Source organism: Sceloporus undulatus, chromosome 11, assembly GCF_019175285.1.
Source record: "Sceloporus undulatus isolate JIND9_A2432 ecotype Alabama chromosome 11, SceUnd_v1.1, whole genome shotgun sequence".
Classification (NCBI taxonomy): Eukaryota; Metazoa; Chordata; class Lepidosauria; order Squamata; family Phrynosomatidae; genus Sceloporus; species Sceloporus undulatus.
This window is the reverse complement of record NC_056532.1, coordinates 3,719,900-3,743,798: the sequence shown is the minus strand read 5'-3', so window position 1 is coordinate 3,743,798 and position 23,899 is coordinate 3,719,900. Positions and strand designations below refer to the sequence as shown.

Genomic DNA, 23,899 nt, shown 5'->3' with positions numbered 1-23,899 from the left:
ATGCGGGCGCACTGTATGTAGCATCCCATTGATCCCACTTTCACTGCCATGGCTTCCTCCTGCAGAAACCTGGGATGTGTAGTTTGGGGAGAGCCTCAGTGCCATGGTCCAGGGGAGTGAATTTGCCTGGGTACCTTATTCCCAAGTCATGGCAATTTAGCTTAAAGAGCCAGAGTAGTGGAGTGGTTTGAATGTTGGATTATGACTCTGGAGAACATGAAACTTGGGGGCTGATCCTGGGCAAGTCACACTCTCTCAGCCTCAAGGGAAGGCAATGGCAAAGCCCCTCTGAAGAAACCTGCCAAGAATACCCCCACAATTGGTTTGCCTTAGTCAGAAATGACACAAAGGCACACAGCAAGAGAATCCTGGGATCTGTAGTTTGCACTCTTTGGCAGAGAAGGCCAAAAGACCTTGCAAAGCGACAAATCCTGGGACTTAAAGCACTTAAAGCGACGTCGAACTTGACCACTTCCACAGTGTAGATGCACTCTAGGAGACCAGGTTCAGGGGAGTAATAGGTGAAAAGCCTTTCCCAGAGTTGCTCCTCTGCTTAAAGTTTTGCCCCCTAAAGGCACAGCTGCGACAGCCGGGTTGAGAATTTGGCAACCCAACCCATGCCTGGATGCTGCATGTGCTCACCAAGGATTCAAGGGTGCCATCTTCTGGGCATGGAGAGAGTACCAAGCAAGGCTGCCAAATCCATGCAGGGGATGGTCTAGCCCTGTTTAAGTATTTGAAGGGGTGTCATATTGAAGAGGGAGCAAGCTTTTTTCCTGCTGCTCCAGGGATGAGGACCCAGTAGAGCAATGGATGCAAAGCTGAAGAAAAAGAGATTCCCACACCTCAACATTAGGAGGACCTTCCTGGCAGTAAGATGCCAGGGATGCTGTAGTGAGGCTGGAGCTTGTTTTCTGCTGCTCCAGAGAAGAGTGCACTTTGCATCCATTGCTCCATTGTGCCCTCTTCTCTGGAGCAGCAGAAAACAAGCTCCAGCCTCACTATAGCATCCCTTCAATTTAAACATTGGGAAGAACCTCCTGGGAGTAAGAGCTGTTCAACAGTGGAGGGCTTGGATTGGGAGTTCCTGCATGGCATGGCTGTGCCAAGGCAGGGGTCCCTGCCTCTGAGCAGGTGCAGAGAGGGGCGGGAGGGAGAGAGCAGAGGGAGAAGAGGCAGTGGGGCGTGGGCTGCCTCCTCGCCTCGCCTTGCATTGCCTTGCCTTGCCTCTCTGCCTGTGGCGCATGTGCCAACCGCCGTCCCAGCTCCACAAGGAGCAGCAAGAGCCGCCTTCGCCATGAAGGATCGCACCCAGGAGCTGCGGACGGTGAGATCCCCCGAAGGGCTCTCTCCTCTGGAGCCCTGGCCTCGAGGGGATGAAGGGTGGGGATGAAGATGAGGATGGGAGACAGGAGGAAAGGGGAGATGGGGATGATGATGACGATGGTGGTGATAGAAAGGAGGGTGGTAATGAGAGGGGAGATGGGGATGATGGTGGGGATGATTATAGTTATGATGGTAGAGAGGATGATGGGGATGCTGAGAGGGGAGATCATGGGGTGATGGTGATGATGATGATGGGAGGGGAGATTGGGATGATGGTGGTGATGAAGATTGATGATGAGGATGATGGTTATGATGGTAGAGAGGATGATGTGGAGGATGAGGATGATGAGAGGGGAGATGGGGTGGTGATGATGATGATGATGATGAGGGAGATGGGGATGATGGTGGTGATTGAGACTGATGATGGGGAAGTGGTTGGATGATTATGTTATGATGTGGAGAGAGGATGGGGGATGATGGGGATGGGAGAGAGGTAGTGGAGATGAGAGGGGTAAAGATGGGGACGGTGGTGATGAAGATTGGGATGGGGACGATGGTAGTGTAGTATGGTTATGATGGCAGGAGGATGGTGGGGAGGAGGATGAGAGTGGGATAGATGGCATGTGTGGCAATGATGATGAGATGGGGATGGGGAGATGGTTATGATGATAGGGAGGATAGTGAGAGTGGTGATGGGAATGATGGGAATGGTGGGTTGATGGGAATGATGGGAATGATGAGAATGGTGGGGTGATGGGATGTGGGAGATGGGGAAAGATGGATGATGGGATGGTAGGAGGATGTCTGGAGAAGATGAGAGGGGGAGATGAAGATGAGGATGATGGTGGGGATGAAGAGTGATGATGGTGATGTGGTGGTAGGATGATTATGGTATGATGGCGGGGAGGAGGAGGAGGAGGGGGAGGGGGACGACGAAGTTTTTATTGGAGACTGATGATGGCGATGATGATGATAGTGACAATGATGGGGATGGGGATGGGGATGATGGTTTTGATGGTCGAGAGGATGGTAGGGATGATGATCGGGAGGATGCTAGAGATGATGGTCGGGAGGATGGTGGCTAGAATGGTAGGGAGGATGGCGATTAGGATGATAGAGAGGATGGTGGTGATGAGGATTGATAATGATGATGATAATGGGGATAGTAGAGAGGATGTGGTAATGAGGATGAGAAGGGAGAGGGGGATGATGGTAGTGAGAATGGTGGCGGTGATGGCAGTGACAATAACGGTTACAACGGTGGTGATTATGATGGTGATGATGATAGTGCTGGCGACGGCTATGATGATGGCGCCGATTGTTCTGGTAATGTTGGCGATGATAGTAAAGATGAACCGAGCGGAGCAGAAGACGGTGATGGAGATGAGGCCTGCGATGGCAAAGAGGATGACTGACAGCGGGCTGATGGTGGTAGTGACAAGGCTGGTGCTGTTTATGGCGACAGCCGTCCCGGTACTGTTGTTCATGGTGGTAAGGATGAGGCTGGGGAGACGAACATGGGGATGGAGATGGTGGTGATGAAGAATGAGGGCGACGATGACAGTGTTGGTAGCGATGACGGTGGTCATGGTGATGGCGGCGATGATGACAACAATGATGATTATGATGGCGGCGGTGACACCTGGAGTGGGCTGACAAAGTTGGAAAGGCCTGGCAGGATGGGAAAGAGGGGTTAAACCCCTTCACCACCACCTTTCCTGATTTTGGGAGGGGCTCCACAATGGCAAGGGGGCCTCTGAGAACACGCCAAGTGCATTGGGTGGGGTGGGGTCTCCTCTTTGTCGACTGTGTTTTATTCTTTATCCTGTGCTTGTAATAAGTTGGCGACTTTCTAGAAATACACTATGCTTATTGTAAGTTACACTTTTAGGAGTGACTGGGTGCAAGGTTGGCACAGGTGGCAGACGTTGGCACTCAGCAGCCAAACATCTTGTGTCATCCCTGGCTTGCCAGCACCTTCCTCCTTTCTTCCGCAGCAAATTCTTGGCTGGAGGCCCCGCTTTTGTGGCTTTTGTGTCGTTCCGCCTCCGCTGGTGGTTCGAGGGGGCGCAATGCCATGCGGTGCCCTCATCTGATGCCACATTCACGCTACACATAGCCGTTCTGCTACACATGGGTAAGGATAGTAGACAGGCCAACACAAGGATCAGTTATGAAGCGTCTGAATAAAACAAAAGGTGGGATGCAAGCAGAGCTACTCAGAGAGCTTAGGAGGTACCGCTCAACATCTGTATTCGGCAAGGGGTGGCTGTTACGTTATTACGTGGATAGCCAGCAAAGGGACCTGTGCGCAATGAGATTTGTTGCATGCAGCGGGACCAAATGCACACAACGCGAGCCTGGAATTCATGCTTCCAGGGAGAGCCCAGGCTTTAATCTGTTCCAAACCATATTTGTTGGTCTTCTTGGTCCTCCATGGTATCCTCAGCCCTCTTCTCCAATACCACATCTCCAATGTGTTGCTTTACCTCTGGTTTGCTTTCTTAACTGTCCAGCTCTCGCATCCATACATGACGATGCGGAAAACTAGAGCTCGCGCGACTCCGACTTGCTCCGTTCCAAGCCAGGAGGCGGTGAATCCGCTCTGGGTTTCAGACCAAACTTCTTAAACTCCCCGAAATAAGCCGAAACCCCATCCCTACGAAGAGCGGTCGCAGGCTAAACCAGGACGCGTTGCTAGTCTTCCCGGCTCCGGAAACAAGACTTGACTGTCGCTGCTTTCTCCCCGCTTGGCAGACAGAAATGTTCAGCCTTGGGGTTATTGCAAGCAACACGAAAAGAAAAGAAATTACATTTCTCAATTAAGAGCTAAATAAGCCCTGACTTCCCTGCTGTGTGTGAGTGCAAACGCAGGCGTGTGTGTATATATATATATATATATATATATATATATATATATATTGCTGCTGCTGTCTCCGAAAGGAGCTGCACATTTTTGGAAAGGCGGCAAACTCGGATGTGAAAGCCGTCGGATGAGCAACGCTGCCCTGGACAGCCCCAGGCAATGGTTGGAGCCAAAGTAATGAGTGTCGAACCCAGCAAAACCCCAGATTTCACCCCAAAGGGATGGACGAAAGCGTTGCCACCCTTCTCTGGCCCTGAGAGATGGTGGAAAGGAAAGACCATCTTGTCTCGGAGGTAGTTTGCAGGAGATGCAATGAAGAGAAAGCAAAGGAAGAAAGGAGCCAAAAGAAAGGTCTGGAAACCTGGAAAGATCATAGAAGATACCCCCAAGGGTCATCCAATCCAACCCCCTTGTGCCATGCAGGAAGTCACTATCAAAACACCCCCGAAAGATGGCCATCCAGCCTCTGTTTAAAGACCTCCAAAGAAGGAGACTTTGAGGGAGTGTGTTCCACTGTTGAACATCTCAAAGTTCTTCCTAACGTTTAGGTGGAACCTCTTTTCCTGTAGCTTGCATCCATTGCTCCGTATCCTAGTCTCAAGAGAAAACACGCCTGCTCCATCCTCAATAAGACATCCCTTCAAATATGTAAGCATGGCTCTCATGTCCCCTTCTCTTCCCCAGGCTAAACATCCCCAGCTCCCTAAGCCACTCCTGATAGGACTTCATGGTTTCCAGACCATTTTGGTCTCCTTCCTCTGGACACGCTCCGGCAGAGGAGCCACTGAAATTGTCCCTGCAAGAAAGGAAAGGATGCAATGGTTTTATTTAAGGGGTGTGATAGCTAAACAGAGTCCCTGTATTAGAGGCAACGTATCTCTGAATAAGGGATGCTGTGAATCAAAATGAAGGACGCCTTGTCTGGAGGCTTCGCCACCCTCCCTTGTTGTTGGAGGGATGCTTTGTTTTATTAACGGCCATCAAGTTGACCCTACGAATGAGACACTTCCAAGTCATCCTACCTTCAAGAGTCCTGCTCAGGGCTTGCGGCTTCCTTGGTGGAATCGGTCCCCCTCTAATGGCTCTTTCCCCACTGCCTTCTATCTTAAGGGAGCCATGTCTTCTCATGATACGGCCAAAGTATGACAGTCTCAATATAGCCAACTTGGCTTTTAGATGAGGGTGATGGTAGTGATGATGATGGTTATGATGGTTGAGAGGATGGTGTGGAGGATGAGGATGATGTGAGGGGAGATGGGGTGGTGAGGATGATGATGAGAGGGGCTTTATGGTGTTCAGGCTTGATCTGCTCTCAGACTCATTCGGCACACAGTCAGCTCTCCATATCCACTGGTTCTGCATCCATGGGTTCATCCATTCACAGCTCAAAAACATGTCTCAAAAAAGCCAACCTCGATTTTACTATTTTATACGCCATTTTACTATGCCGCTGTATTTAATGGGACTTGAGCATAGATCTTGGTATCTGGGACCAAACCCCATTTTGGTTTATGTTTGCCTTTTTGGCTGTGGATAGTATCTGCAGACCTCTCCTCCAGCCCCTCATTTCAACTCACCAAGTCCCATGATATACAGCGGCATAGTAAAAGGGTGTCCCTTTATATAAAATGGCAAAATCAAGCTTTGCTGTTTGAATATATATATATATATATATATATATTCATCTCATCCCAACTGAGTTGGTTCTCTTCCTATCTGTTTTCTTCCCTGTTCATCTTTCCAACCCATGGATAGAAACTGGAAACACAATAGCTTGAGCAATCCTAACTTTAGTATCCAATTCTACATCTTTCCACTTGAGGATCCTGCCTTGTTCCTTCCAAGCTGCCCTTCTAAATCCTTGCCTTCTGGCTTCTTCTGATTTCTGCGTGTTTGGAGTTGTGAGCAGAAAGGTTTCAGTGCCTCCCAGGCTCAGTTTCCCTCTTCCTCTAAGGCCTGCCTTATTAGAAAACCAAGCCTGCGGGGAGCAAGCTGGTGCCGAGTGGAAAGGCAATGAAGTAGGCACTGCCTGTTGTTCCCTGGGCCTCCGAGGAGCAAAGCTCTCTCTCTGCCTTAATGGATGCTCCATGTTTAAAATTTAAACTCTTTAATCCTCGGCTGCGCTGAGAGGGTGGCGCTTTTGCAAATGAGCCGGAATAGATTTCCTTGCCAAAGCTCCTCTCCTTGCCGTTGAATATTCATCCGCAAATCTCTAAGCTGGCAAAACTGGGAGAACTGGGGCAGATGTTTGGAATATCTCCCTCAGCAACTTCTCGACTGAGGTTCCTTCTGTCCATCAGCCAGCGCCAGCCAGTGGCTCCTGTGTCTTTCCACATTTTGGCTAGTTGCAAAAGAGTTTTTCAGACTCTGGGGCCGTGTTCTAGAAGAGTTTATGCCTGACGTTTCACCAGCAACTGTGGCTGGCATCTTTGGAAAATGGCTGGCATCTTCTTAAAACCTGGCTGCCCCACTGGCATGGAAGGCACCAGGCGACGGCTCCTTGAGCATCCATCTCCACATCTCATGCTTTTAAGAGATGAGCAGATGGTCAAGCCTGGGGTTTCGTTTGAATCTGTACCCCTTTGCTTTGCCGTCTGCGTAGCAGATTGTAAAACAGTTGGAAACAGACCCATCTGTCATGGCTTGCCAGCAGCCCAGGTGAACAGAGCTGAGGGATGGGCCTTTTCGGGTCCAAGGGAGAAGTTGTGTCTTTTAGAGAGGGAAGCAAAGAAGGTCGAGAGGACAATCATTCCAAAACCAAAGAATATGCAGAAACTCAAAGGTTGACTCTCTTTTGAAACAGCCACGGATTCATCTGAAATCATCGTCTTCCAGACTTACAGCAGCCCAGCAAATGCAAAATTGGCAGGAATCGCTGTTTTATCTCATTTTCCCACCCATTTTAGGTTTTTTTGCATGGAGGGGGGGAGAGAAAGAGGGAAACCTAAAGCACAGTTGTTGCCAAAACGTTGCTGGCTGCGTTTGCCGGGGCTAAGAATAGCACCGCCGCCGAAGGGAAGGCAGGCCTGGCTAATTAGGCGACTGAATGGGTTTTCAAACAAGCCACCTTGGTCCAATTAGAGGCAGAGCAAAAGGCCACGGACCTCCTTTCTTGGAAGAGACACTGCTGCAAAGACTGAATGTCTGTCCCTGGGAGGAGAGACCCAAGGGTCATCCAATCTGACCCTCTTGCAGAAAGACACAACCAAAGCCCTCCCAATAAGGGCCAACCAGTTTCTGCTTCCCTTCCCAAAAAGGGAGAGTCCATCACTCTCTGAAGCAGCGTATTCCACTGTCACACAGCAATTGCCATCAATTGATTGCCATCAGGAAGTTCTTCCTAATGCTGAGGTGGAGTCTCTTTTCCTGTGCAGCCATTGCTCCGATCCTGTTCTCTGGAGTAGCAGAAAACAAGCTTGCTCTATCCTCGATATGACCTCCCTTCAAATATTCAGACATGGCTACTATGTCACCCCTTAACCACCTCTTCTCTCGGCTAAATATACCCAGTTTCCTAAGCAGCTCCTCATAGGCCCTGGTTTCCCTTTTTGGGGCCATGTTTTGAAGAGTCACATTTCCCTTCTCTCCCCAGTCACCCATCAGCCGTCCCCAGAATAGTAGGAGATGATGGTGGACAGACAAAAAGACGTCTCTCTTCGCACAGGACCTCACAACCCCATACCATATTATGCTCAACAACTTGGGTGCATTCAAAAGGAAGCCAGCTTTCCAAGGTACCAAAACCTCTTCCTAGCTAGATTCAGCCCCAAGGAGAGCACCCTAAAACATGGAGTGGATCCATTGCCCCGCTGACATGGGACCCATCGTGACTATTGAGATCCTTTTTCACCTCCATTCTCCCTCTCTGGCCAAGGACCAAGATCAGCCCCACTGCAACGAACGTGGGTCACCTGGCTACCTAACTCCAAAGACCATCATCCTCAGCGTTCCTGCCTTCTCAGTGCAAAATGTCAACTTCCAAAGCAGCTCTGAGCTTCTTATAACCAGTCGGCTCCATCCTTTCCTCCTCCATCCCAGCCAGTGTTCCCAATTAAACCAGAGCTGCTTTGTCTCAATTACGGCTAGACTAGAATAGGAATTAATACAATTTACCTCTTGGCCGACACACCGCTCCGAATTGATCCGACGCGTCTGCCGCAATTGGGACCAACCAATGAGATCCAGGCTGTGTGGGTAGTCTAATGGGACGCAAACTAATATTGCAGATGTTTTCTGTGTCCTGTTTATAATTGGGAGAAACGTCATATTGGGAAGTGGAGAAAGGATTCAAGAAACAAACAAGGCAGCGAGGTGAATTTAGTTGCCAAAGCGGGGCCTTGGTATTCATTTTGTTGACTTGCAAAGAAACATTCCTTCGCTGCCCACCAGATAGATATACTTCTGTCTCTCTTTAGAGGCTCATATTCTCTTAGCTGCTCATCTTGCTCTTGCTCAGATGCTTCGTTACTGTCATTAATTAATACGTCAATTGAATCGTTTCCACATAATTACAGGTTCATTCTCTCTTGTCCGGAATTCCGAAATCCAAAATACTCCAAAACTCAAAAAGGTTTTTCATAGGCGGCTGTGATAGCGACAGCTTGGCTTTCGGATGGTTTGGGGCACTCAGACTAAAATATTAGATTAAATTACCTTCAGGCTTTATGTATAAGGTGTGTGTGTATATATATGCTTTGATCTGGATTTCCTGCATGGCAGGGGGTTGGACTGGATGGCCCTTGCGGTCTCTTCCAACTCTATGATTCTATATATGTATATATGTATATGTGTGTATATATACACTGCATATATAAGCTGCATTACTTTGACAGTGCAGATGGACACTTGGACCCATTCGTTTGTCTTTGTAGCCGTTCTTTTCCTCCATCATATCTTCCCGACCGCTTTCTTCCTCGTTCTGCTTTCACAGCCATGGATAGAAATGAGAAATGCCGTGTCTCATGTACTTTACAGGCGCTTTCAAGAAAAGGGGGATTTTCTGGGTTCGCAGCCTTCAAATCTTAGCGTCGCCCGAGCCCCAACCTGGAGGATAGTACACTTTTGGTACACGCTCCATCCTCTGCTTTCTTTGCTGATACCCGGGATGCGGCTCACTTTTTATTTTGAGCAGCCGGAGGAGGTGAAAGCCAATGTGTCTTGTTCGAGTGTCGAGATGTGTATTTAAAACATGGCACGCGCAAATAAAAACATGGAAAAACAGGCCTCTTTAAAAAAGAGTTAGCAATCCACCGATGGTTAAAGGGCTAAAGCGACCGCCCAAATTTAAGGAACCAAAGGATCAGCAAAAAGGCCACTTTACCTATCCATGAGAAATGGAGGTGGCATGATCTCCGTTGGGTTTGAGCGTTGGGTTGCAACTCTGGAGACCAGGGTTCGAGTCCCATCTTGGCCCTAAAGCCCACCGGGTGACCATGGGCAAGTCACACTCTCTCAGCCTCAGGGGGAGGGAATGGCAAACGTACTCTGAACATGTATGTCGTGCATTTTGCTCAACCCAAGAAAGGGACTGCTGTTTTGTGGATTTTGGAGGTCCTTGTACTTTGCTCTATGGCCAATATGCCTATCCTGAGATATGTTGTCTCACCAAAGGTATCTGGATCAGCTTCCTAGGCCAATGGTCCCAAGCCATTTCGGGGTTTATAGGGTCAAGCGCAGCGCTTTCAAGTGCGCTTGGAAGCAAAGGTGACAGCAAAGTAGTTCTGCTAAGACAAGGATTGCATGCCATCTGAAAGGCATACCCAACAACGGTCTGGACAGTGTCCACTGCATTTCTTTTGCATTAGCTGGAGCTTCCAAACACTTTCTAAGGGGAGCTCCATGTTGAGCGCATTGCAGGAGACTAATCTGGAGCTCATTATGGCAAATAGTTCTGTTTGTTTTGGTTTAGCAATCCTTGCAATAGATTACAGTATATTGCAAGTATGGGTCTATTAATGAGAGTCATTCATTGGTGGGATCAATTGCCTAGAGAGGCGATGGGGTCTCCTTTTCCAGATGTCTTCAGACATAAACTGGACATAGATCCCTCTTTCTGGGGACGAAGATTCTCAGGCTCGCCAACCTGAGAACCAGACGCCGCCACTGCTCCCAGTGGTCTTCCCCAGTGTTCCCAGTTGTGTCTGCCATCTCCGCCGCTTCCCTCCTTTCTCCAAACAGGGGAGCATTTGGGGATCCTGCGTGGCTACCTCCCAGCCCTGGGGATCAGGATGGCTGAGGAGCACCATGGCAACTGCTTGTCAAGGAGGAGGAGCCGTGGCCGCTGGTCTTTTCCCTGCTTGCTTTGTTGCTTGCTTGCCTCCCTTCTATCCCTGCGGATCGATGCAATGAGGTCATTGCTCCAGCTCAGCCTGTTGCATGGAAGTGCCAAGAGAGACTGAGCTCAGAGAAGCACCGGTCCAGGGAGAGTTGCAGGAGGCTGGGAGGGAGAACCTGAAGCCGGAGGCATCACAATTGGGGGACAGGCAGGATGGTGTAGTGGTCACGCAAGGGTCGGGTTAGGGTTGGGTTAGTTTGATTTGGGATCGTATGACTTGATCTTAGCCAAAAAGCCGAGAAGCGATATCGCACCTTTGAGACTCACTGAAAGGATCTGCATGAGATTTGGTAGACTTGGGCCTTCCTCCTTGGAATAGAAAGCCCAGGGCCAGACCTACGTAAACCTGTTGAGCATGAGAAGATCCATAGGGATGCAAAACATTGTGAGTGTGGAGGTGACAGGTCCATGGTCCTTGCAAGTAGGAAGGCAGGAGGAAAGATGTTGCCTAAAACCAAGGTGAGTAGATAACCATAGGAATGAGTATCGGGGACCAAACAGAAGGTGTGATAAAGTTGCCAAGAGAGTCCCCCATGAGCCTGGAGTGTTAGCTTATGTGCACATAACACACATAACACACTTTACAACACTAACCAATGCCCCAGCCTCGTGTGGGTTCTCTTGGCTAGTTCATCACATCCTTTTTCAGTTCCAACACTACACATCCCAATACGCATCCATATGGTTATCCCTTCACCTTGGCTTTAGGCAACATCCTTCCTCCTACCTTGTCCCCCAACCACTGTAGTCCAAACTGAACTGGTACGCCCCCCATATCTGTGGGTTCAGGATCTGTGATTCCACTTACCCATGACCAAAAGAATATGTTCCCTCTAGGCATTTTCTGGGTCCTCCAACACAGTTCTGTGGATTGGTAGAAGTTAACTATAGAGTTGCGCCGGAGGACCTAGAGATGCCTAGAAAGGTGCTCTGTCTAAGGATCTTTAGGTCCTCCAGTGCACTTTTATGGTCAGCCTCCTTTGGAAGTGATTCATTTCAATAAGGTTTGGTCTTATCCATAATTCCATGGTCTCATGGTAAGTTTGGGAACGTATTCCCCATTGAGAAGGGGGCCATACTGTACCAAGAGACAGAGACAATAAGAGGAAAGTACCTGGGAAGGCATATGCTTTCACCCTGAGATCCTGCAATACAGGGCAAGAGAATATATATATTAATAAATAACATTAACAAATTAATTTATGCTGGCAATAGCCTGCATCTTATTTGTAATGTGATCCTTTTGAATCCACTGATGGATATTGAGTCAACACTTATGTAAAGGTCATTGATTTTTTAATGGGCCTGCTGTGGTTGGGATTCATACGTCCAAACGTTTTCTTAAAGTTGACATCTGGAAATATATCGGATGAAGTGAACGGATGGGTGAACGGAACGAATCAGTGAATGACAACTACAAAAAGGTTGGCGTGAACACTGGTTTCTATGTGGGTCATTCTCCCAAGGAGACGTCACAAGGGCTGCCCAGTAAGCACCTGTTGTGTAACACTCTCAAATTTAAAGTCCATCTTTGCTTTTCTTTTTCCAAGGCACTTTCGGACATTAGAAATTCACATCCGGTGGTGGCTTCCATGTCGACAGCACAGCGAGGCCACTCCAGGTTTTGGCTTTGAAGCCTAAGTTAAAAACTCGGGTGGATTTACCGTCCCACTGACATGGGAGTCTTCCATCATGACAGTAGGGATGGTCTTGTTCACTCCGTCCCTTGTATTTTTCAGGCCAAAGACAGCGATGAAGATGACGAGGTGGCTGTGGGAGTGGATCGGGACCGTTTTATGGATGAGTTTTTTGAGCAGGTGAGGAAAAAATATGTTGGAGACCCATCCACTTCCATGACTTGCTTGGTCCAGGTCATTTGAAGGACCGTATTCTCCCAGATGAGCCTGACTGTGTTTTGAGGAGGCCTTTCTCTGTGTCCTACCAGCTTCATGGATAGATCTGGTAGGAACACAGAAGACAGGGCCTTCTTGGTGGTTGCTTTGAGGTGTTGCAAATAGCAATGAAGACCTATTTGATGCTCTTTGAACCAGTAGTGGCTGATGGTCCCTATGTTAGTGGGATGGTGACTCCACGCCGGGTTGAATCCAAGCTCTGAAGACTTGTGCTGAGCACAAATCCTCAACATGGTCAGCTCCTTGGAGATCTTGGAAGCCTTTGAAAACCTGTCATGGATTTACTGCCCCACTGACATAGGAGTCACCAGACAAGGAGCTCTTTGTCACTAAACTTGTCATGGATTCATTGCCCCACCGACATGGGAGCCATCTGAATTGAATTGTCATTAGAAATCAATACGTTTAAGTCAAAGCTGTCACACTTTGAACGTATTATAAGAAGACACGACATGCTGGAAAATCAAATAATGCTGGGGAAATGTAGGAAAAGAGGAGGACTGGTTACAAGTAGGGAAGCTCCATTGAGGAAACCATGATGTGGATCTCTTTAAGGTCTCTCATTCATAGGCTTTAGCGAAGAAGACTTCTAGCCGCTCCTCTCTGTTCATTTCTGGCTTCCCATCTGCAGGTGGAAGAGATTCGGGGATTCATCGAGAAGATCGCCGAGAACGTGGAAGAGGTGAAGAGGAAGCACAGTGCCATCCTGGCCTCCCCGAACCCCGATGAGAGTGAGTAAGGCCACCTCGCCTCTCCTTTCCAACTGGGATGGAGAAGGCAATGGGAAATTTTGTGCTAGCCTCACAAGCGTTTGGCATCCAAATAAGTCCCCTCTCCTGCTAAGCATTTCTGGTTTTCATTGCAATGTTATAACAGTTGGGCAAAGTGCTGTACCTTTCTGGATTGGACTCATTGGAGATGCAAGCTGTCATAGCCCTTCCCAACCTGGGCAATCTTGAACCGTTTTCGTCTTTTATCGGTATCACCCGCTTGCTCAAAAGCTGCCTGGTTCTTTGGCGGCTTATGAGTTTTAGGTTGCCCAGGCAAGGCAAAGAGCGAAGGCAAGCCCTGATCTCCCAGGCTGAGATTCATAGCTGCGGCAAACACACACAGAGAGAAAATTGTCCCCCGGAGACGCTTTTGTGTTTGCAAACCCAGAGACAGATCCTTATTATATAAGGGACAGACACGTCTTGTAAAAATAAAATGGAAGGGAAGGTTTGGGAAAGGGAGGCTAGAAATGTTTTCAACCTGAAGACGGAGCTTCGTTTGGAGGCATTTGGGGTTGTGTCTTTGTGATGAGTATTTCTATCTATTTGTGTGTGTGTGTGTGTGCATTCATTATATATCCATCTATTTTTTCAGTTTGAGTTTTCCTTTCTGTTTGCTAAGAGAGCTCTGCACACCCTTGACAGCCTTATAAATACCCGCATTTATATGGTATCCATATTGGCTATCCATACATCACCTTGGCATCAGTTCACAACAGGGTATTGCCCCCTTTGGATCTGGATGGGAGCTGAGCTAGGAATCAAAATGTGCCATTGTATGTGGGAGCATACTCCTCCAAACTGGGCATGCTTTGGATGCACCTGCGGGGGCCACCCAGAGTCCTCCGCTGCTCCGCCACATTTGCTTGGTTACCTTGGGAACATTTGATGTTCCAGGTAAGGACAATTATCTCTGCCCCGGGGTTTGCAGAGCGGGCAGAGAACGCAGCCGCACACCTGCCGCCTCCGGTGCCAGGTGGCATGGAGAAGTCTGGATGGGAGGGATCAATGGGAAGTGGCAGAAAGGGACAAAAGGCTCCAGTGGCTGCCTGCAACCTTTTCTATGGCCGGCTTCTTCTTCAGCATTAGAAATGCCACCGTTGCGATCTCTGCGACGTTATTCACGACAATGACATTTCTTTTCAAAATGGGAAAGGGCAGAGAAAGGATGGAGATGTGGAAAAGCACACAAAACAATTGCGTCATGGTTAAAGTCCGATTTTGGCAGAAGGCAGCGCATTTTCAAAACCTAGGATGGAATCAGTATGGGGCATATCTTTGTAAGTGGATTTAGGTGTGTGGATATAAGACTCAGCTCTTCCACAGTATCCATGCTCAGCTAGGACCTGCCTTGATGTTACAACGCACATCTGTCCGTTGCGTAATGCTAGCCAGTGATATAGGTTGAGCATGGCGTCGTGCTTTTAGTGTTGGACTAGGACTCTGGAGACCAGCTTTCCATTTGCACAATACACAACGCACAATGCACAACCACAGTGCAAAGGATAGAATGCACAGCTTTGGTGTGCAACCACAATGCGAAGAACAGGAGGCACAACCCAAATGCAAAGGGTGGGAAGTACAAGCGCAATGCAAAGTATAAGATGCACACAACCACAACACGCAATTTGCAAAGGCAAAGGGCAGAGGAAAATGCCGCTTCTGCCGCTATCACCAAACTAAATCAGTGTGCATTGGTGGCTTTGTGATATAGCATGGCATGTGTGTTTAGTTCTCTAAGGGAATTCCAGTTGTATTGTAATTCTTCCCATAGAACCTTTTCACTAAGCGCTGCTTTGCAAGACCTCAAGTGTTGGTTTCCTGCACACTTTTGCATCGGATGGCACACAGCCCAGCCATGTGTGCACCTCATATGCATCTGCATGTTCTTAACATGTAATATATGCGCTTTTAGTCTTTTTAATAGCTTCTTAAAGGTAGTCTTAATGGGGCTGATTGTTTAATGCTTTCTAAAAACATATAATACTACTACTACTACTACTACTAATAATAATAATAATAGTTTTAGCACTTTTGTTTTACCTTTATTTTGCAAGCCACTTTACTTTGAGTCTTTTATTGAGACAAAGGCAAGTTATGAATTAATTCATTGCATCAGATAAATGACTCCACCTCTGCAGCACTGACTGAATACAGACATTCCAGATCAGCCAGATCATCTTCAGAAGGTGCCAATGCCAGGGAAAGGGCAAGTCTTCCTGCCCAGGGTGCTGATTTCAACCCTGCTTGTGCCAATCTCCTTTTCAGAAACCAAAGAGGAACTGGAGGATTTGATGTCGGACATCAAGAAGACGGCCAACAAAGTCCGCTCCAAGCTAAAGAGTGAGTATCTGCCACCTGGCAACGGGCTAAGAAGCGAGTTACTTGGAAAGGGTGAGTAGGTGCCACTGGGTCAAGGGATTCAGCTCCGCTTCTCTCCAACTTTGGGCAAAGTACAATGCCCATATCCTCAGGAGATACATTCCCGGACCTACCATGGAAACACAAAACCATGGATAATAGTAAATCCCATTGAAATGAATGGCTTCCAGTGAAAGGTGACCATAGACTTGCTCCGGGGGACCCAGAAATCCCTAGTGATAACACCTCTGTAGGCATTTCTAGGCCCTCTAGTGTGACTCTGTGTTTAACTTCCACCAGAAGCATAGCATAGAAACATGTTGGAGGGCCTATAAAATGCCTAGAGAGAACATGTTTTCCCCTGATGTGGGTAAATGAAACTGCGGGTCCTAGTCTCACAGATACAGGGGTCATATTGTATTATCTGCGAATCCATTCCTTTCGCTGAGCAGCAATGCAAAGGCATGATGCCAATGACACGCAGATGAGGTTGGGGTTGCTGAGTTCACCTTTGGGTTGGGCTAGATTTGTGGCTGCCTTAACATTTAAAAAAGCCCTACAAGCGAACAGCTCTAAGGAAATCAGGTGGGACCAGTATTTGAACGCATTAGCATTCCTTCCCCAAAGGAAAAAAAAACGGGCTGTAGTTGGACTCCTATGTTCTATGGATCTATTTTTAAGCTGTCCTGAAATGGATATTTGGCACGGAAGATATGGGGGCTGAGGAGGGAAAGAAAGAGGCCCATCTGTTCCTCACAGCCGCCCACGACACGCGCCCACTTACCTCTGAAAACCTTTCCAAATCGGCTCTGCTTTTCTGTTTCCTCTCAGGTATCGAGCAGAGCATTGAACAAGAGGAAGGGCTGAACAGATCCTCTGCGGACCTGCGAATAAGGAAAACACAGGTGAGGAGCAGAACGGATCTCTCCCAGTCCCTGGTTCCCATCAAACATGCCCAGTGTGGGGGTTTTGTGGGTTTTTCGGGCTATGTGGCCATGTTCTAGAAGAGTTTATTCCTGACGTTTCGCCAGCATCTGTGGCTGGCATCTTCAGAGAAGGCTGGCATGGAAGAGAGTGGGATGCATTCTCTAAAGATGCCAGCCACAGATGCTGGAGAAATGTAAGGAATAAACTCTTCTAGCCCCCCCAAACCCACAAAAAGCTATGGATGCCAGCCATGAAAACCTTCAACTTCACATGTCCAGTGTGCATCAGAAGTTCCCAACACCCATCAAATGTGCCCAATGCGCATCAGAAGTTTTCAGTGCCCATCAAATGTGCCCTGTGTTCATGAGAAATGCCCAGTGCCTATCAAACATGCCTAGTGCACAGCAGAAGTGCCCAGTGTGCATCGAAAATTGCTGCCCAATGTGCTGAACTATTCACCCCTTTGGTTGCTCCTTGAGACCCTAAATTAAAACATGGGAGTGGATTCACCTCCCCACTGACATGGAAGCCGCCACCATCCACCACTGCAAAGGGTGCCAAAAGGGAGCCAAACACAACAAACAAAACTGGATCCAGGTCTCCAAATTGGAAGCCAAGGGTTGGTTTTAGAAAGAAACGGCACCTCTCTCTCTCTCATTCTCCCTTTCCGAAATTGGAGCAGATGGACGATGCTCACAGAGAGAAGCAACCGGGGAAATCATAGACACACAACAGCGCGTTCCTTAATCAAGTGCGAAGAGCTGGAACGTGTGTGCCAAATGCAGCGGGGAGGGAAGGAGAGGGAAGGATGAGGCTTTCAGTCAGCCCTCCACATTTGCAGCGTTGACTTTGGTGGATGTAATTATTTTCCCATTTGATGAATATGTCCTGCCTAGGAATCTCTAGGTCCTCTGCTGGAAACTGACCATAAGAGTTGCACTGGAGCATTGAAAGGTTACTAGAGAAAACCCTCCTCTAGGCATTTGTCAGGGTTGAGGACCAAGTGAGAAACTAGTCGAGGTTTTACCAGCCCAGTTTTAAACTCGGTAGCCCTGTTGTGTCTGGAGGGAGGACTGGTCGAATGCAATTGGGATGACTGATGTTTCTTCCCCTCCTTTCCCTGTCCAGCATTCAACCTTGTCTCGGAAATTCGTGGAGGTCATGTCCGAGTACAATGCGACGCAGTCCGATTATCGGGAACGCTGCAAGGGACGCATCCAGAGGCAACTAGAGATAAGTCAGTGTGCTTCCATGTACCTTTTCTCCAAAGCTACCTCACCAGAGATAAAACATAAGCTGAGTGCATCTACGCTGTAGAACTAATGCAGCATGGCACCACATTAGCTGCCACGGCTCCATCCTACAGCACTTAAATGGGTGTCAAACTGCATTATTTCTACAATCTAGATGCACTCACTGACAAATGAAGGGGTGATTCAGAATCATCCATTACCTTCCTCCACCAAAAAAAAAGGATAATGAACAGGAAGCAATGATATGGATATTACTTGTAAGGGGGGGGAAATATGTTACTGGAGATCCAGCGCTTGGGAAAGTAACTTCTGTGTGGTGGGAGTGTGAATAGCAGGCAGAACAGGTAAGAGGGCGGTGAGGATGGGAGAGATGAAAATAGAAGGACTGTGTGGGAGTCTGAAGAAAAGGAAAGATGGAAGAGGACGAGGAGGAAGGACGGGTGGACAAATGGATAAGAGATGCACTCCACTCGGATGTAGGACTGTTAAGCGGATTGGAGATTCATAGAATCGTTGAGTTGGAAGAGACCACAAGAGATTGGAGTCAGGATGAGTAAGTTTAGCTGTGAAGAAGCCTTCGAAAAACCATACTGAATTTGCAATTCAGGACTTATGCTGCACAGAATTTACCTCTGGTTGTTTTGTGGAAACAAATGTCATTGCCTACACAACCCAAGCGCATGCATATTTTGTGTCCTTGACTGAAAGCCGGTGTGTCATAGCAGTTTGAGTGTCAGACAATGAATCCAGGACCAGGGTTCAATTCCCCGCTCAACCACGAAACCCACAGGGTGACCTTTGGCAAGGCACATGCTCTCAGCCGCAGGGGAAGGCAATGGCAAACCTCCTCTGAACAAATCTTGCCAAGAAAACCCCAGGATAGATTAAGCGAAAGCCTTTGAGAACAGCAGAAAAGGACAGATTGGAAAAGAAGTGAGTTGCAGAGTGGTCTTCAACATGAGGGATACTGGGAAGAAGAAGGGCTCTGTCTCAATGTTCTCACTTTGCTAACCGTTGACTTCTTGGTGTCCTTTACAGCCGGCAGGACTACCACCAGCGAGGAACTGGAAGATATGCTGGAGAGTGGCAACCCTGCCATTTTCTCCTCTGGGGTAACACTTCCCTCCCTTGTCTGTACGATTTTGTCAGTGGAGAACTCCAGAAGCTCTTAGTGACCCAATGAGGGGTGCATGTCTCCTTCCCCACATTGCCATTGGTACACATGTCTGCAGTAGGGTTGCCACATGCTTTGTATCCTTTCCCAGATCATCATGGACTCCAACATCACCAAGCAGGCGCTGAACGAGATTGAGACGCGGCACAGCGAGATCATCAAGCTGGAGAACAGCATCCGGGAGCTCCATGACATGTTCATGGACATGGCCATGCTGGTGGAGAGCCAGGTGAGAGCTGCCAGGGCAGGAGGGGAGAAGAGAATAGACAAGCAGCTCTGTCCTTCACATGTGCAGGCTGAGAGGCGCAAGGAAACAAGGAAGGGCATGGTGCCATCACGGCAGATCAAGCGGTGTCAACATTGCATTATTTCTGCAAGCGCAGGTGCAGCCTAAGCCATTGTATGTTCTTTTGTCTGTATTTGTTATTGATTTTGGTAAGTCAATGTGAGTTCCAGTTTTTATGCCAATTGGCTGGCATTTTGCTTGGTGCGGAACCTATTTAAGGGTAGAATTCAAAGGCACAGTAACCAGTCTGCATCTTAAGCACCTTTGAGACTAACGGAAAGACAGACGTTAGTAGCATGAGCTTTCATAGACTTGAGCCTACAAAGGTCTACAAACGCTCACACTACCTTTCAGTTAGCTGCCTTTCTATATTTCCGTTAATCTCAAAGATGCCGCAGTATCCCTTTGCATGCTGTTTAAGGGTAGGTAGACTCCTTCCCTTGATCCGAACACTATGCTCCTGTCAATGTGACATAGAATTGCGTTGGCTTTTTGACACGTCTTCATTCACTGTCAAGCTCCCAAGACCTTGGAAAGCCGTATGTTGGTGGTATTGCCCTGCTTTGAGGATGGGTTTTGTGCCATCCAGAGTGAAAAGGGCAGAGATCTGGTGCCTTAAAGAGAGATGCCCCTTGGAAGCAGAGGTCTGAGCTGGCCTTTCTTCCTTCCTTTCTCTGATCCTTCCTCTTTTCATCCCCCATGCACACTTGGAGAAGGGCGCTTGGGAACCACCAGGTAATGCCATTTCCAGTCTTCTCATACTGCATGTTCTGTGTTGCATGGCTGTCTATGATTCTGCATGGCCCTGTAGTGAGCATTGCCTCTGCCACCAGGCAGATGGGTACCACCATCCTTGGCATCATTGTGTCCAAATGGTAATGCCTTAGAAACAGTTGGTTTGCATATCACAGGCCCTGCTAGATAGCTTGGCAACATAAGACTAAGAATCAGGACCAACCTGTGGCTTCCGTGTCAACAGAGCATTATATCCATCCTGGGTTTTAGACCAGGCGATAATGGAGGCCTCCGAGGTGCTGAACTAAAAGAAGAGAGGAGAGCATTGGCAAACATCTTTTGGAGAAAGGCAGCAGTGAGGGGGTAGGAAGGGTCTTGCGTGCATTTTGTGGTCCTTTTTGTGGTGTGGCGTTGGGCGATTCAGACGAAGTGTTGTAATGCGCTTTCTTTGTTATTGATGTCTGTAAGGAAGACCAGATTCCTCTTTGCTAGAAATAGTGGCTGATTGTGTCAGGGAACAGTGAATCAACGCCAGGTTTTGGATCGCTTTAAGGAGCTGTCTGAGGTTCGGAACCTGTATGGGCAAAAGGTTCCGTATCAGAGAGCATTATTATTATTAAACATAGCAAGAGCATGTACATTTCCACACTGCTTCATAGTGAACTCAGCACCCTCTAAGCATTTTAACAATGTGTAAGCCAATTGTAAGCTCTTCTTTGTCACTTTCTTTTGCAACAGGCCTAGCTGTAAAACGGGACTCCAGATGAGCCAATGGCTCACGGGCACCAGCACCTTTTTCTGGAGGTTTACCATTTTAAACAAGGAGGCCTGTGCGTCCCTCTTCCTTCCAGGGCGAGATGATCGACCGGATTGAATACAACGTGGAGCACGCCGTCGACTACGTGGAAAGAGCCGTGTCGGATACAAAAAAGGCCGTGAAGTACCAGAGCAAAGCCAGACGGGTGAGCTGTGTGCATTTGTGTTTATGTGTGTATGATGCACGTGACGCTTAGAAAGCTTGCATCCCGGTTTTTGGACATTTTGCTCAGCCAACGAAAGGTATCGCTGTTTTATGGATTTTGGATGTTATGGTACTTTACCATTCCTTGTGGATCTAAATAATCCATCTCATCCAGGAACCCCTGGAGCTGGGAAGCCACCATGTATTCCCAGAACTTGATCCATGAAAGGAATATTATGCCTCAAGGGCCACAGGTCAAAACATAGAATCCTAGACCAATCCAACCTTCTTCTGCCATGCACGAAAACCCAATCCAAGCCTTGCTTGTGAGATGACTATCCAGCTTCTGCTTAAAAACCTCCAAAGGAGGAGACTCCACCACCTTCCAAGGCCACAGCATCTTCTTGCCATCGGGAAGTTCTTCCTAATGTTTAGCCGGAGTCTCTTTTCCTGTAGCTTGTATTCATTGCTCTGTCTCTTATTCTCTGGAGCAGCATAAAACAAGCTTGCTCCCTCCTCAATATGACATCCCTTCAAATATTTAAACAGGGCTCTCATATCACCTCTTAACCTTCTCTTCTCCAGGCTAAACATCCCCAGCTCCCTAAGTTGTTCCTCATAGGGCTTCATGGTTTCCAGACCCTTCATCTGTAGTTAGCATCCATTACTTCATGTCTTAGTCTCTGGAGCAGCAGAAAACAAGCTTGCTCCCTCCTCAATATGACATCCCTTCGAATGTTTATACATGGATATCGTGTCATCCCTTAACCGTCTTTCTCCAGGTCGCTTGTCTCGACGTTCATAGTTTGGCATGCTGTTAGTGGCATATGTCTCCATAGGTTGCCCACCCTCACCTCTCCTCCTTCTCTTTGCAGAAGAAGATCATGATCATCATCTGCTGCGTGGTGCTGGGCGTTGTCATCGCCTCCACGGTTGGAGGGATTTTTGGCTAGGTGGCCCACGGCTGGGACTGTGTAGTCTTTGACAATGCCAAGGCGGAAGAGAGGGGCACGCCGGAGCAACTGGGGCCCAACGCCCAGCCTCTGCCCTGGAACAGCTGCTGGGGAAGGGGGCACAAAATGGGCAGCCCAGCACTTCTGTCTCTAATGCATGATCTTTCGTGTTAATGCTGCGTGTCAAATACAAGGGGTATGTGCATTAAGGGGGGAGGCGGGCTGCATGTGAGACGGCACAGGGGGCTGGCACAGGGGCGCAGAGTCCCTCTTGGCAGCCTTTCACTTGTCTTTGGACCCCTCTTCTTATCCCAAAGTTCAGCCATTTCCCCTCTCCACTTCTGTACCAGCATAGGATTCAAGGTGACTCAGCCATGGGTGATCTTGGACAAGTTACATGCTCTCAGCTTCAGGGGAAGGCAATGGCAAACCTCCACTGAACCAATCTTGCCAAGCAAACCCCATGACAGGGTTGCCTTAGGGTCACCACGAGTCAGAAATGACTCGAAGGCACCCAACGCACGCAAGTCCAGTTTACAATCTCATAACTACTGAACAGAATGCCAACCAACGTTTCCCATGTGTGGGGTTTGTTTGTGCAAAATCGCTGGTGTGTGTGTGTGTGTGTGTGTGTGTGTTTGTTTGTGCATTTGGACAAAAGCAAAACCCTAGCCATTTGGGGCATGTGGGAAGTGGTGTTGGGGCACCAAAATGTGTGTTGTGCACAAAAACCAAAACAAAACTCTGATTTTTATGCCAAAAAGGATCACAAAAATATTTCTGGACAGAATCATTTCTCAAAACGCTTTGAGGTTAAGATGTGTGCAGAAGTGTTTTGTTTTCACCTGCAAGCAGGGAGAAAACAACGGACGTTGTTGATCCTTACATGTGAGAATGTGTTTGGATGTTATACTTAGGTGCAGAGTCCAGAAACCACCTCTTTTCCAGTAACTCAGACTTTAAATTTAGCCTTTTCTTGTGCAGTTCCTCTCTGCGCTTTTCTCATGCGCTTGTGCGCTTCCACTTTCCTTGGGAGCTGCTGGGCCCATGAGCTTTGTCTTCCCTCTGGGACCTTAATTTCTTAGGAAACCACCAGCATATGGGGCGAGTGACCCCTCATGACTGGCACCCCCTGCCCACACATCCTTGGGGTCTTCTGCCTCCATCCGCTCACGCCTGCCTTCGTTGCATGTCTAAACTGAGCCGTCGGTGGTGTGTCTGTGTCGTCGGGAAGCTGTGTCGCTCTCCAAATCAGGTCCGCCACAATGCGTCTTGCTGTCTATTTCTTTGGGAAGGGAGGTCTCTGGCGGGGCCACCACTGCCACGACCCCCGTCCTACCGCCATACTTGGCATCCTCGTCTGGGGCAAAAAGGAGGCATTTGCAAACAAACCATTCAGTGTGTCTTTTTGGAGGCCTTCTCCAGAGCTGTAACATTGCCGTAAAAGTGTAACCCAAGTGTCCTTGTCTTTCTCTTTCTCTTGTAGCCCTTCAAACCTGCCTTGCTTTTTCAATCCTGGTGGATTTTGAAATGTCTGTCTGTTGCCTTTTCTCTCTCTCTTTCACTCACTTGGACTCAAGTCCTCCCTCCAAAAATTTCAAGGGAGTGGGGACAAAAAACAAAACAAAACGGCTTCCTTTTCCGGATGGAATTTTATGTAGAATAAAGAAGTATTTATATCCGTGAAGCGTCTCCTGACTCTTCCATGCGCTGCACCAGCTGCGGGGGAAAGGAGCAGTCACTGAGACCGTTTGACTTTGACACCCCAGTTTGAGCTCCAGTGTGGTGTAGTGGTTGGAAGTGTGGAACTGGGACTCTGAAAGATCAGGGTTCAAATCCTCACTTGGCCATGGAAACCCACTGAGTGACTTTGAACCATCACAATTTCTCAGCCCCAGGAAGGCAATGGCAACCCTCCTTTGAAGAAATCTTACCAAGAAAACCATATGATTGAGTTGCCACAATTGGCAACACTGGGCACACGGCAACAATTCAACATTAATTCTTCATTCAGTATTACTGAATTCATTAAAATTCCCA

The 23,899-nt window shown here is 48.2% G+C and overlaps 1 protein-coding gene across 2 annotated transcripts; it reads left to right on the top strand.

The window, feature by feature from the left end:
* The first annotated feature begins 1,202 nt into the window (after nt 1-1,202).
* STX1A (syntaxin 1A) lies at nt 1,203-23,538 on the top strand. 2 transcript variants are annotated; one of them, XM_042442746.1, is made up of 10 exons: nt 1,203-1,327; nt 12,266-12,343; nt 13,071-13,170; nt 15,478-15,552; nt 16,402-16,475; nt 17,626-17,734; nt 18,789-18,862; nt 19,016-19,153; nt 20,797-20,907; nt 21,782-23,538. In XM_042442746.1, exons 1-10 carry the CDS (start codon nt 1,298-1,300, stop codon nt 21,857-21,859), a joined length of 867 nt encoding a protein of 288 aa, XP_042298680.1. In that variant the 5' UTR covers nt 1,203-1,297; the 3' UTR covers nt 21,860-23,538. The 2 variants fall into 2 exon arrangements, with proteins under 2 accessions (XP_042298680.1, XP_042298681.1); XM_042442747.1 differs by lacking the exon at nt 21,782-23,538 and having other exon boundaries at nt 20,684-20,898.
* The last annotated feature ends 361 nt before the right edge of the window (nt 23,539-23,899 follow it).